We start from the raw sequence: 14962 nt of genomic DNA, 5'->3' as shown, positions 1-14962 counted from the left end.
CCAGAAAAGGAAAGGTCAGCCTTCATCACCCATATGGGGCTTTATGAATGTAATGTGCTTCCTTTTGGACTGCAAAATGCACCCACCATCTTCCAGAGACTGGTAGATAACCTTCTGGCTGGATTTGGGGAATTTGCAGTCACCTGCCTTGACAATGTGGCTATATTCTCAGATTCACGAGCAGAACGCCTGGAACACCTCCAAGCTGTCTTCCAGCGCATAAGGGAGGCAGGACTAACCGTTAAGGCCGAAAAGTGTCAAATAGGCCTAAACAGGTTACCTTGGACACCAGATGGGTCAAGGTACTATCAACCCCCTACAGGCTAAGATAAATACTATCCAAAATTGGCCTGTCCCTAAGTAAAAAAAGCAGGTCCAAACCTTCCTGGGCTTGGCTGGGTATTACAGATTATTTGTATCACACTACAGCCAAATTGCCACCCCACTGACCAGGAAAAAACAGCTAAATGCAGTTCAGTGGACTAAGAAGTGTCAGAAAGCCTTTAACCAGCTTAAGGCAGCCCTTACGTCTGACCCTGTACTGAGGGCCACGGACTTCAACCAACCATTTGTGGTATCCACAGATACATCCGAGCGTAGTGTAGGACTGGTGCTGTGATTCACCCCTCTGTACCTTTACCCCCCCTCCCCAGCACCACGGTGCCTCCCCAGGCTGCATCCCCCTTCAGAACCCGTGGCACTTCCCCGAGCTGAGCCCTCTTCCCCAGCACCGACTGCACTTCTCCGGACTACATCCTCCCTCCCAACACCTGCGGTGCTCCCGAGTCCCCTGCCAGTTTCAGAGCTATTTTTAGTAAAAGTCACCGACAAGTCAGGGGCCCGTGAATTTTTGTTTATTGCCTGTGACTTGTCCGTGACTTTTAATAAAAATATCTGTGACTAAAACATAGCCTTGCTGATGGTTGATACCACTGAGCCTCGCTCCTCTTGTGATGCACTGCACCTGGATAAGCGGTGAGTATCAGCCATCCTACTCCTACATATGCCCTTAGAAGTTGTGCAGAAAGAAACAAGAGCTGATTTTAAAGTATTTTTATTCACCTTTTTATCTATATGGAGATATGCCTATCTTATAGAACTGGAAGGGACCTTGAAAGGTCATCGAGTGCAGTCCATTGCCTTCACTAGCAGGACCAAGTACTGTCCCTGACAGTTTTTTTTTATATATATAAATGATTGTATATATTTTACTAGTCTTTAAAAAAGCTTTCATAGGTTCATTCACAGATTCATAGATTCCAAGGCCAGAAGGGAGCACTGTGATCATCTGGTCTGACCTCCTGCATAACACAGAACAGAGAACTGCCCCCAAAATGATTCTGAGAGCAGGTTTTTTAGAAAAACAGCCAATCTTGATTTTTAAAAGGATGGAGAATCCACCACAACTCTTGGTAAATTGTTCCAGTGGTTAATTACTCTCACTATTAAAAAATTATGCCTTATTTCCAGTCTGAATTTCTCTAGCTTCAACTTCCAGCCATTAGTGTGTATTACACCTTTCTCTGCTAGACAGATAGAAGGGAATTCTGGACACTGGCATGAAAATGAGACACATTAAGTTACACCTCAAAATAAATTCTTCTTCTTCTGGGAACTCAAATTAGCAGCCAAGTTACTGACCTGTCACCTTCAGTTCCAGAGTGGCTTCCCCATAAAAGCTGGGTGATCGGAAGAAACAGATAAACTGTCCTTGGTCAGAGGGGGTGATGTTGCGTATATGCAGGGCAACTCTTCCATCCATGATACCGTCCTTCAGCAGCTCTGTTCTGTCCCGATATTTTGATAATTGCAGCTCAGTCTGATCTTTTCCTTGCTGATACAGATGGACAAGTTCAGAGGTATTGGATTGGAACCAGCGCACTTCCATCTCCTGAGCATTCATGCTGGGGGAGAGGTGACAAGGTAACAGGGCATCTTCCCCTGCAGAGACTGTGATGGGATGATCTGGTCCAATCACCTTGAAATTCACTGTTAAAGGAACCAAGACACACTGGAAGTTAGACCAGAGGGGAGCTGGATTGCTTTCATAAGTAATGCATGCTAATCTCTCACAACCGCCTCAACTGCAACTTGACCAGCTAAAACTGAGCTAACGGGGTCTCACTGTATGTGCACTGGAAAAGGGGTCAAGTTAGGACAGGCTTAGCTAGCATGTGTTAGCTGACCCTGCACTAAACTCAGACACTTTTCTTAGTCAAGACTAATCCAGAGAGGATTAAAAAATGGGTGAGCTCTGTCTCTAAATTTTGTGAGCTGGCTAATGCCTGCAACCAGAACAATTAACCTGTGGAAAACTGTTTGCTAGACAAGAACCTGTAGTAGGAAGAGAGCCTGAGACATAAGCCCTTGTATCAGAGGCCTGGTATGAAGCAGGACCTGCTCACAGAATCTGGTGAGAACAGGGCTAATATTTGAAGGGTTAAAATCCATGTGCATTTTACATAACAACCTGGTATATGGATTGTGTCAGCTCTTTCTCAGACCCAAAGTCCAGAGTTTGGTCAAGAGACCAGAGGCTTAGCAAATAGTAATTAGCTAAGAGAAAGCTAGGGTAAATAGATAATCTTGTTTTTGTTAAAATAGGCCTGGTCAGCAAATTGCCAGGTGTTGGAGCTAAGAACTAAATAATTGTGTCTTATTCAGAGTTGCAAATTGAACAAAGGATCCTTGTTCCTATTGTGTCAGTCTCTTCTGTAGGGAACGTTCTTCCCACAGATCCAACCTTGAGTTTATGAAAAGTTGGCACATGTTAGTATAAGATACTGCATCCTTCCACCTCCCTTCCCAGGGACCAATGCCCTGCCTTAAGACATAAAGGTGACAATCTTTATTGCCATATACTTTCACTGTTTCTTCGCTTTAACCCCTAGGAATGTACCTGTTGGACAATCAAAGGAGTTGCTCCATCCCTATGGACCCCAAATCAGAATTCAACATATATATTTTATACTAATAACATTTTATCAAAGTATTAATTAAATGTTAACTTGCTAACTTGAGACCATGGGCAGAGACATTATGTAACCTTTTAACCATTGGCTAATGTGCTATCTTGTTTTGCTGCAGAACCTATCCCGGGGTGTGGAACTGCCTACCCCATCACTTTCCCCACCCATGAAAAATCTATATAGTCTATTGTAATTGTAAGCAGAGTCAGGATGAGCCCTACCCTGACATCTGGTGGTGAATTATGGGGAGTGTGGAAAGGAATTTTAGGTATTTGCATTGGCACACCCACCCCATCTAGCATAGCCCATGGCAGCCTGGGATGGTTATTTTGACAGCTCTGGGATCCCCAATTTCTTTCTTACTGGGGCAAGAGGAATAAAGTGTTGTCACTCAATTATGTGAATGAGGAACTACGAGATTGCTTTATGACAGATATTTCTCAATATAAATTAAGTGACACTTGCTAGACAAGGGACATGGGTTCCAAAACCCAATGAATTGAGAGAAGCTGGGGACAGATATCTGTGCCTGGTGGTGTAGGTGCCTTGTGTGAGCTAGAAGCACCAGTTCCACCCACTCCTCTCTCCACTGTGGAATATCAGAGTTGATTTTTTTTATTCCCTTAAGAATCTAGACGCAGGTTACTGAGCTGAACTCACTTTGGTCTAATGGTGCACTAGCACTGGGGTTCCCCTACTACGAGTTGACATCACTAAAGAGCTGGAATTACTAAACTGAGAGCACCGAGTACTGTGCTAACTAATGGGGGAGTCTGAAGCTATACTGCGGAACAGAGCACCTGGCAGAGTGGCGTGGAGCAGTTTGTGGGGACGGCTGGTGGAGCAGAGCAGCTGGCAGAGCGGATGGATGGAGCGGCCCATGGAGCGAGCAGAGCCGAGCAGTTTGTGGGGACAGCTGGAGCGGATCATGGGACACTGGTGGAGCAGAGCGGCTGGTGGAGCGGAGTGGAGCAGTTTGTGAGGACGGCTGGAGGAGCAGAGTGGAGTAGCTGAAAGAGCGGAGCAGTTCGTGGAGAAGGCGGAAGCAGAACCCCATGGAGAGGCAGGGCAGTTGGCCCTGAACCACGTAAGGTGCCCCTTTCTACCCAGGCTGGCTGGGGGTGGTGGTGGGAACCTTTGCAGATAGACTGTCGAACTATGGGGCTGCACTGACCCAGGACAGAGACTTTTGGATTGTGGACTTTGGGGACTGTGGGTGATTTGGGAGGTTGCTGGACTCAAGAGCCCAGGGAAAAGGACACGGCCCAGTTTCCTGGGGTGGCTCTTTGCTCATAGTTTGGTCTATGAACTCTAGTTGAGGTGTTTTCCCAATTTAATGCTTGTTGTTTATCTCATGTAATTAAATCTTTTCTGCTACACCGAGACTCTGCGCTTGCGAGAGGGGAAGTATTGCCTCTTCGAGGCACCCAGCGGTGTGTGTAAGATTTTCCAAGGTCACTGGGTGGGGGCTCGAGCTGGTTTTGCATTGTGTTATTGAAACGGAACCCCTGGATACTGAACCCGGCCCTTGTTGCTGCCAACTCAGAGGGGCAGAAGGGTTACATAATCAATTAATTGACAGTGTCCCTGAGCCTAATAAGCCAGGTGACACTCCGCCAGTGCTGTGTGTAATAAATTCCTATGCTTGACCTCTACACGGTGTGGATTTATGTCCTTCAATATTGCAAAAATACACATTCCTAAGAAGTGCTAAGATTGCAAGGGAGAACAAAAGACAAGAGGAATTGCAGCCAGAAGGAACAGGATGAAGGCTGCAAAATCACACCAACACCAGGAAAAGGCAGGTCTATGTGATTGGGGACTCCCTACTAAGAAGAACAGACAGGCCTGAGTTGAGACGGTGCTGAATTATTATGAAATTCTGTGACTGATATAAATAAATATTGCAAGCATGAGTTTGGTATGGCTTGGTATATCTCAATTTGCTAGAGGATTCTGGGAGCAGCATTCACGTAGCATTATATAGATGGTGTGGAAAATGTACTGGAAGTGCTGAAATTGTACTTAGATAGTTAATAAAAATTCTAGCTTCATTTATGTTTCAACATCAAACTTCGGAATATATCAGCCGGGGAAACCAGCTCACCAAAGTAAAGAAGACATAAAATCATGCAATCAGTGGGTTTGGTACAGGCTGACCCAGGGTCAAAATGACCCTTTTTTGGATGGCATCATGCTAAAAGCTTAAATGAATGATTGATGAGAGGGTAGAAATTGATTGGCCTGTGCCTATTTTGCAGTCCCTTCTAAAATATTAATTAGAGAAAACCACAGAGCATATTTCTGGGACATGTGACTCCTTTGAGAACAAGTTATAAATGCTAAGCAAAGTAAATTAGTTAAGTAAGTTCCTCAATTAACTTCTGAAGAGGTTCATGATGCTGTGAGACAGAAGGCCACATGGTAACCAAGATGCTGCTTTAAGGGACTTTTGTGGGACTTTTGAACCAGAGGACCTCGGAGTAACCAAGACCCTGCTTCCAGGGCACATTTGACAGACCAAGTACCTGACAGGGGAAAGAACAGAAGAAAAGAAGTCTCCATCTAGAATCAGTAGCTATACCTGCTTTGTTTGCTAATCAAGATACTGTGTAAGGCCAACATAGTTACTGAGGGTTTATGCTTGGGGAATTGAAGCTTATTAAGGAGATGTGCATTATGTAACTGCTTTACTGCTTGTGTGATTCTTTCTCAAATAAATTACTATGCATTAAGCATATTGTTTTCTGAATTTCTACTGGTGCTGGTAACAATCTGCCCATCTGTGAGCCATTAAAGATCCATTTAACAGTCTATCACCAAAGCTGATCCAGAGAACAGAAGGGTATGCTGTCTGCCAGGAGCTAAAATAGAGTATGTGGATCTCAGGCTGAAGAGGATTCTAATGGGAGCAGGAAAGAATTCACTGATTGTCCTTCATATGGGAACAAATGACACAGCTGGATTCTCACTGGAACGCATCAAAGGAGACTATGCCAAGCTAAGGAAGATGCTTAAAGAAATAGAGGCTCAGATGATCTTCAGTGAGATTCTACCTGTCCCTAGAGGAGAAGAGGGAAGGCAAGACAAGATTATGATGATCAACAGATGCCTCAGGCAGTGGTGCCATAAGAAGGGCTTTGTGATATTTCATGACTGAGAGACATTCATAGACAGAGGACTGTTCTCATGGGATGGACTCCACCTGAGTAGGGAGGAAAATAGATTTCTGGGATGGAAGATGGCACAACTAATTAACAGAGTTTTAAACTAGGAACTTGGAGGTAGACAGCTGGGAGATGCTAAAGTAATCCCCACACGTTATCCTAATATTGACCAGGAAGAAAATCAAGAGAGAATACACCAATTGAGAAAGGAAGAGCAGTAGGTAGGAGAATGTACAGAAGGAGGAAAGATAGTGCCAATACCAAGGAAGCTAATAGTCAGGTAGGCAATACTGTAAGTAAAATAACTGTACTCAATCAGGTGAAGAATCTGAGTGAAGCCAAGCAGCAACAGTTAAGATGTTTGTACACCAATGCAAGAAGCCTGTGTAACGAAACAGAGGAACTAGAACTACCAGTGCAGTAAGTGAAACCAGATATTATAGGGATAACAGAAACATGATGGAACAGTAGTCATGACTAGAGTGCAGGTGCTGTTCAGGAAAGACAGAAAAAAAGGCAAAGGTGGGTGAGTTTCATCAATATTAATGATGAGATTGTAAAGAAATTAGAAGTGACAGAATGGATAAACCAGTCTATTTCGGTCAAAATCACTTTGGGGAAGAAAACTTTAGGGGAGGTTTAGGTTGGATATTAGGAAAAACTTTTTCACTCAGAGAATGGTGAAGCACTGAAATATGTTACCTGGGGGCGGAGGGAGGTGGAATCTCCTTCCTTAGAGGTTTTTAAGGTCAGGCTTGACAAAGCCCTGGCTGGGATGTTTTTCCTAATACATAACCTAAATCACCATTGCTGAAGATTGAGACTATTACTTCTTGTCCTGCTCTAACGGAATACATCTCTGTATTTAAACCCTGCACACTATTGTAATAATCTTGGAGCAGGGTATGCCTTGTGAGGTATCGTTTAAAGACTCATAATTTGCTGATCAATATCATGGCAAAATACATTTGGGAGCATTACATGTGATGTTATACACATAAGCTGAAATCAGAACTTCCAGGTAAGTCTGGGGAGTGACTAAGCCAGTTCCTCAGAGACAAAGAGAAAGCTGATGCCTCAGTCAGGAGAAAACAAGGCTGATGGACCATTACCTGCGAAGTGACCATTCTTTGACAGGAAAGGGGGCAGGACAAAAATCTACATCTTAGCAAAGAAACATTGTGGAGTTTCCTTTCTTCATTAGACTGCCTGTTGCTTTGCTCCTAGCTGGAAATACATCTCAAAGTGGGGGAGGGCAGACACCCCAAGAGACCCCTATCTCTCTCCCTGCCCATGACATTCTCTACATCTGAAAAGGCAAAGGAAGCAGCCCGTAGACTCTAGGGAATGGGTCCTGACCTGAAAAGTTTGGTCGTTAAGACTGCCGAAAGCATATGATGAAAAAACTTAGCTTTGAATCTAATGTAGTTTGATAAATTAGGCACTGCTAAGTGCTTTCTCTTTATTTTTCTTGCAACCATTTCTGACCTTTATGCCTCAGTAATTATACTCAATTAAGAGCTATCTCTTTGTAGTTAATAAACTTCTTTTCTTGTGTTATCTAACCTAGTGTGATTGAGTTGAAGTGTCTGGGTAATTCTATGTGGAGAAACAAGTTGTGTGTATATTATTCTCTTTAATGAATAACAAACAATATTTTAGGACATACATTTCTGAAGGAAAATCTGGGACTGGGAGTGTGTTGGGGTCACCTTGTGGCAATCTTTAAGGCTGGTAAGGGGCCAACCTTTAAGTCTGCACACTCAGACTTAGCTGGGAGTGACCTACATGCTGGAGGCTGTTTGTGAGCAGTCCAGGTTGGAGGCTACAGCAGCAAAGCATTGTAAAGGCACCCCAGGTTACAGGGCAGGGGTCACACTGCTAGTCATTGGTCTGGATGGTACCCTGGTATGTCACACCTACTTTGGATATCGAGAAAAATTTATCACAGTCCTTTTATAACAGAACTTAACATATTTGTAGACTATCACGTCTCCCTCAGTCTTCTTTTTCATGATGAAAAATGCCCAGTTTTTTTAACCTTTCCTCACAGGTAAGGGTTTCTAAACCATGCATCATTTTTGTTGCTCTCCTCTGGACTTTTTCCAATGTGGCACCCAGAACTGGACACAGTACTCAGGCCGAGCCCTCACCAGTGCCAAGCAGAGCAGGACAATTACATCTTGTGTCTTACATGCAACACTCCTGCTGATACACCCAAGACTGATATTAGCCTTTTTTTGCATTTCCATCACATTGTTGACTCATACTTAAGACTAAGATTTTGATATAGGTATTTTTAATAAAAGTCATGGGCAGGACATGAGCAATAAACAATAAATCATGGAAGCCCAAGCCCCACCATGTTGGGCTGGAGCCTGAGGTCCACTTTCCAGGGCTGAAGGCTTAGCTCTACCTGAGCTGAATCATAATTTTCAGGAAGTCATGGAGGTCTTGTAAAATCATGGAAGCTATTACCTCCATGGCTGATTCATAGCCTTACTCATATTCAATCGATGATCCACCATAAGCCCAGATCCTTTTCAGCCCCCAATCCTTTACTAGCATTACCACCTAGTCATTTATTCACCATTTTGTAGTTGTGCACTTGATTTTTCCTTCCTTAGTGAAGTGCTTTGCACTTGTCTTTATTGAATTACATTCTGTTGATTTTGGACCAATTCTCCAATTTGTGCAGGTCATTTGGAATTCTAATCCTGTCTTCCAAAGTGCTAGCAACCTCTCCCAGCTTGGTGTCATCTGCAAATTTTATCAGCATACTCTCCAGTCAGTTATCCAAGCCATTAATGAAAATATTGAATAGTGATAGGCAAAGTTGCAGAAGTTTAAGATGAGGCAGGAAGAAAGTTTAAGGTGAAACATGATGTAAAAGTCCACTGAGTACAGGTTACAGTGAGACAAAGGGGAGTAAAAAGGGAGAAAAATCAGTATCTTTCCCCTGCCTCCCCTCCAAAAAAAGGATTTTATTTCTCAAATTTACATAAAATGCTCTTATTATGAATTGTTTAAAAATAACAAAAGATCAATGGTATTAAAACTGTTGAGAAACAGTAGAATACACTCTGTGACAAGAGGCTTCCTACCTGATTCCAGTGTAGGAACATGGAGCATAAAAAAGAAAATGATGTAACTGCACAGACAGAGGTTGCCCATTGCGCAGTGAGAGTGGAAGGAAATCCTCATCTTGATTGTAACTTGATCCAGACATCAGAAAGGAAAAGAAAAAACAAATTCCAAGTGAGCCAACGTGCTGTAATTTGGGCAAAATTCATTGAGCACAATATGAATCCTAGGACATGTGCTAGTTCATAATTGCATCAAAATGTGCATGTTTGCTACTGTTTTTGTCATAAGACATGTTACAAGGCAAAGCAAAACTTGGGCTTCCCTGTTCACCATCTCAAATTACAGTCCAATATTCTGGGCAAAAAAACCTTAATAGTAGCATTTGCAAAATTTACTGAAAAATATTATCACAAAAATCACTTTTGAAGAGTAACAGTCTGATTGTAAAATTACAAAGAGAAAGTCACCAAGAAGGGGAAAAAAAACCCTTAACATATTTTGTGTCTATTTTTATACTGCAGTGTGAGTGTGATGGGGCAGCCCCATCCCACACTAGCCCCAGCAGCATCAGACCAGTAGCTCTGATGGAGGAAGTCCCGCCCCGGTCATACTGGGCATGCTCCAAGTGTTCTGGGAGTATAAAAAGAGGGAATTCAGCTCAGTCTGGACTGGTGGCTGTAGGGGAAGGACCAGCCACTGCCCCTGAACTTTCTGAGGCCTGAAGCTTCCCCTGGCCAACATGAAGCCCTGCTGCAGGAGAAAACTGAGGAGGCAATGGAGCTGGAGAACCTGGAGACCTGTGGGAGACCCCAATGCTCGACTCAGTAGGAAGCAACCTGGGGGGAGTGATGGACTGGTACCTGGCCCCTGGTAAGCCTCAGCGTGTTTTGGTAGGACCCCCCTGCTGAGCCCGTGGCAAGGTCCTACGGTGCTGTTAGAGGCAATTCTATGGACTCTGGCCACTAGGTCTTGTTGTCCTGCAATGAGGGGTGTGAACCCTCACAGTGAGAAAGGGCATTGCAATTTCTGGGTCTGTGTCATTTGGATAAATACAGATCATCTAAATGCACTCTTTCAAGTAGAAAAATTAGCATTTTAAAAACAAATTAAAGGATGAGAACTTCCTACCACCTACCTCATGAGCCCAGGAGAAACTTCTCGGGAGTTACAGCTGGGACATTTCCAGCTTCTGTACAGTCAGTGAAATGGACCCGCAGTCCAGGAGGTGCCTTACAATGAAAGAATTCAAGTTATGGCATAAAGCAAAAATTATTTAGGAAAAGAGAATGAGTTCAGTATCGTCTGTCCTTGTGCAATTTTATGATAATGCTTTTTAAACAGCAGCAGAATTTACTCTTTTCTCCTGCATGTAGCAAGGTTAAAGATGCAAGTGAAATTGTAGAGCAGAAAGCCACCATTATAGACTCATAAACTTAAGGTCAGAAGGGACCATTATGATAATCTAGTCTGACCTCCTGCACAATGCAGGCCACAGAATCTCACCCATCCACTTCAATAACAAACCCCTAACCTATGTCTGAGTTATTGAAGTCCTCAAATTGTAATTTGAAGACCTCAAGCTGCAGAGAATCCTCCCGCAAGTGACCTGTGCCCCACGCTGCAAAGGAAGGCGAAAAACCTCCAGGGCCTCTGCCAATCTGCCCTGGAGGAAAATTCCTTCCTGACCCCAAATATGGTGATCAGTTAAACCCTGAACATGTGCCATTTAGATGGTGAGACGAAATTAAAGAGCCTTATGGAAATCTGCACACAAGAATGTGCTTATTCTCTTAAACCCAGCAGGTTTAGCATCATGCACATCCTCATCTGAGCAGAGTCATTCCCACTGTGGAAGAGGCTGCTCCACTCCAGTAGGATGGAGTGATGGTAGTCACTCCATAGTTAAGACTATAATCATTATAATCGTTTCCTTTATAACCCTGGTTTCTGACCCTACATCTATAAACTACAGGAAGATCCTATCAGCCTCAAAACTGGAACATTAGGTCTGGGGCTGAGGTCCAATTCACATGAAATTTGGTAGAAATAGTTTACAAGTGGTTGCTGAATTATAACAACCTGGAAAAGAGGGTACACCAGAGTTTTAAAAACATCCTTTTTTGCTGCTTTATAGCATGAAAAACAAACACAAACCCCATTTCCTTATGGCTGTCTAGCCCCTCTGCTCCCCCCTACCCTCAACAGCAGAGGTTCAGGGGCTGCCCCACATCCCCCATCACTGGCACAGCACCAAACCTCCCCCCATTACTCTAACCCTGTGACATTCTGGTTTACAAGACTTGCCCAATGTTTGGCTCTTCCTGCAGCCTCTTGCCTCTTTCACATGGTTGGGCAGAAGTAAGTCCTAACCACAGATTTAGCACACTCATTGCAAAAGGTAGTGTGGCTAAGTGGGAGTGACTTGGGTCTGCCCCAGGAGACACCTGTGTTCTCTTCCTAACTCTGCTAGAACTGACCTCTGGTAATATCTCAGGTCCTCAGTAACTGCCTCTATTAGAAAGGGGAGAATGATATTTGTTGGCATCTGAGGATAAGGACACAGGGTGATATTCACAAAGTTACTTGGGTACCTGAATCCCATTTTTAGGCAGTGCTGTGACCCATGAAACCGCTGCTTGGATGCTGCCTACCCTGTAGGTGTCTTAACTCACTTGGCTGTTCAGCACCTAAGTTTTTGCAGCACAAATTCCGCAGGTGCCTAAGTTTCTGTCTCCATTCATGTGCACTGCTGCCTCTCTTGAGGTTTCCAGATGCCTATCTCCTGGCTAACTTCCAAAACAGTCCACAACTTGGGGATAGACCTGATCTGGGAGGCATGCTGAGAGGCTGCCTAGCTTCACACAAAGCAGTTATGGGGGAGGGGGCAGCTCATTTCCTTCACAGTGTTTAGCCCCATAGTTAGGGCATATATCATCGGTATGGGAGACGTCCAATTCACATCCCCCCTGTGAAACTAGAGAAAGAACTGACAGGGATTTGAAGGGAATTTCAATGGAAACAGCCTGACAATTGCTCATAGAGGTGACTAAGCTGTAACCCTAATAATGCAAAATTTGTAAAAGCAAGGATTGTGTAAGGCAAGTGAAACAACTGTGTAAGAAGGTGTTGCAACCTTAAGTTAAATAAGTGTGGTATGTAAACTATAGCTTAAAGTGGTAAAAATCAAAATAATCTATGTATAAATGCAGCTGTTGCACATTGTTTGTAACAAAAAGTATAAACGCTTGCTGTAATTATTTGCCCAGAAAGGACCTGTTTAGCTCTCTCCCTCCACATAATTGCTAAAAATAATAAAGTACCTGACTTTGCTGCACCCGAAAAGAGAGTGAAAACTCTGTTTTTCTCCAACAATTTGGGGGCTTATTCAGGATGGCAGCTCCTACTGAGACAAGCAGCTGCTGTGAATCGTTCCCCATCGAACCCCATGGCACCATAATAGAGATAAAAGACCTTTTGAAATCAGAGGAGGACTGTCCGTTGGGCCATTTGTCCCTGTTGGGCTTACACCATCCAAACTTATTAACTGTGCAGCAAGATCAGATGCAGAGCGGTACTGGGGAACTGTTTTGCCACCCCCAATAAGGTTAGCTTGAAGTGGTATTGAGGACTTAGTCTGCCACCCTCAATAAGGTAATTGTATGCAGTACTGAAGACTATAGTTTGGGTGCCCCCAACAAGGTTAATGCATAAGGGAAATGCATTTGATATGCACTGCTGCTGGGGGGTTGTGGTAACCCCCTCAGAAAAGAACACAGGTGTGTTCAGTCCCAGCAAAGGAGTTGTGGTGACACCCTCAGGTTCACGGGGGAAAGTAACTTAAAGGACTTGCCAGTACTCTGGAAACCTGAGGAGGGGCATGGCCTCCACCGGAAGAGGCAGAGCCTTTAAATCCCCAGGCCCTTTAAATCAGGATTTAAAGGGCTCGGGGCTAGGGCTGTGGTACCAGCAGCTGGGAGCCCCAAGCCTTTTAAACCACCCTCTGAGCTCTCAGCTGCAGAGGTGGCTGGGAGCCCTGGGGTTCGGGGGTGATTTAAAGGGGGCGATTTAAAGGGCCTGGGGCTGCACTGCAGTAGCAGCAGCTAGAGCCCATGGCCCTTTAAATTGCCGATGGAGCCCCAGGGCTCCAGCAGCAGGGTCTGGGGCTCCAGCTGCTGCTAACCTTTAGAGCCCTTTAAATCATCTCTGGAGCCCTGCTGGTGGAGCCCTGGGGTAGTGGCGGGATGGCTCCAGTGGCTATTTTAAAGGGCCTGGGGTGGTAGAGGCAGCGGGAGCCCTGAACCCTTTCAATAGCCACCAGAGCCCTGCCGCTGCTACCTCAGGGCTCCAGCAGGCTCCGGGGGCTATTTAAAGGGCCCAGGCCCTTTAAATTGTCCCCGGAGCCCTGGGGTAGCGGCAGTGGGGCTCCAACGGCAATTTAAAGGGCCTGGGGCGGTAGCGGCGGCAGGAGCCCTGGGCTCATTAAATCACCACCTAAGCCCCGCAGCTGCTACCCCAGGGCTCTGGCGGCAATTTAAAGGGCCCTGGGCTCCACCCTTTAAATTGCTGCCTCAGGAAGCTGGTCCACCCCAGTATTGTGCACCAGCTCTTGCCGGCAGGGATGGCAGGTTTGTTGAAATTTTGGTGGTGCCAAAACTCTGCCCCTGCCCAAACTCTGCCTCCCCAAACTCCACCCCCCACCTGTCCAAGGCTCTGGGAGGAAGTTTGGGTGGAGGAGGAGGTCTGGGGTGCAGGCCCTGGGCTGGGGCAGGGAACTGGGGTGCAGGAGGTGTGTAGGGTGCAGGCTCTGGGAAGAAGTTTAGGGATGGGAGGGAGTGTGGAGGGAGGGGGAGCAGGTTCTGGGAGGGAGTTTGGGGATAAGAGGGGGTGGGAAGGGAGGGGGTGCAGGGGTGAGGGCTGTGGGGTGAGGCTGGAGTGGATTTGGGGAGTGGCTGGGGATGAGGGGTTTGGGGTGTGGGAGGGGACTCGGGGCTGAGGCAGAGGGTTAGGGTGCATGGGGATGAGGGGTTTGGGGTGTTGGAGAGGCTCAGGGCTAGGACAGGGTTGGGGTGCAGGGGAATGAGGGCTCTGGCTGGGGGAGGTGGGTTCTGGGGTGGGGCAGGGCTGGGGTTTGAATTTGGGGTGCAGGCAGGCTGCCTTGGGGTTGGAGCCAGAGAGGACTCCCCCCAGCCCTCTCCCTGCTGGCAGCAGCAAGTTCTGGGATAGGGACTCCCTTCTCCCCCCCCCCCCCCCGGCAGTGCACTCACCCCCCACTGTCATTGCACGTGCTCCTAGGGTCCCTCTCAGGTCTAGGAATCCCCCTCACCTCCCCTGTAGTGAGTGCCATGCCGGGGGGGGGGGCTGCCATCACATGTGTGCCTCCTCCCCTACCCCTCACTGTAGCCTCACTGGGACTGCCCCTTGCCCAGCGTGGGGCAAGAGCAGTGACTGTGGGCAGGGAGATGGCTGTACTGGTGGAGGGTCCCACTGGAAAAATGAAAGGGTCCAAGGGGGAAGGGCAGCCTGCCCTGGCAATAGTGGATGGCGGCACTAGGACCCTGTGGCGGCAGTTAATGCAGGCAGGCAGCATGGAGCTGCAGGGGACAGGGAGAGACAAACGCTTTGCTCTGGGATCCAGGGAGGTGCATGGGGGCAGCAAAGGGGGCCCAGGGTACACTCAGGGGGGGCATCAAGTGGGGCTGGGGGGCCGGTTTTATTCAATATCTTCATTAATGATCTGGA

The 14962-nt window shown here is 46.1% G+C and overlaps 1 protein-coding gene across 9 annotated transcripts in view; it reads right to left on the bottom strand.

Annotated features, from left to right (window-relative positions):
* Positions 1-14962, bottom strand: part of LOC115635673 (butyrophilin subfamily 1 member A1-like) — a 67455-nt gene that overhangs the window by 32775 nt on the left and 19718 nt on the right. For 8 of the 9 annotated variants that reach the window (XM_030534771.1, XM_030534776.1, XM_030534777.1 and 5 more), the window contains exons 2-4: positions 10359-10452; positions 9241-9351; positions 1642-1989 (exon numbers count right to left, since the gene is read on the bottom strand). In XM_030534771.1, coding sequence (XP_030390631.1) covers positions 1642-1989; positions 9241-9340 — 448 coding nt within the window. In that variant the 5' untranslated portion in view covers positions 9341-9351; positions 10359-10452. The remainder of the gene's footprint in view (positions 1-1641; positions 1990-9240; positions 9352-10358; positions 10453-14962) is intronic. The other variant, XM_030534778.1, reaches the window with a different exon arrangement.

The sequence above is a fragment of the Gopherus evgoodei genome, chromosome 15 (assembly GCF_007399415.2).
Source record: "Gopherus evgoodei ecotype Sinaloan lineage chromosome 15, rGopEvg1_v1.p, whole genome shotgun sequence".
NCBI classification, from domain to species: domain Eukaryota; kingdom Metazoa; phylum Chordata; order Testudines; family Testudinidae; genus Gopherus; species Gopherus evgoodei.
This window is presented reverse-complemented; position numbering and strand designations above follow the sequence as displayed.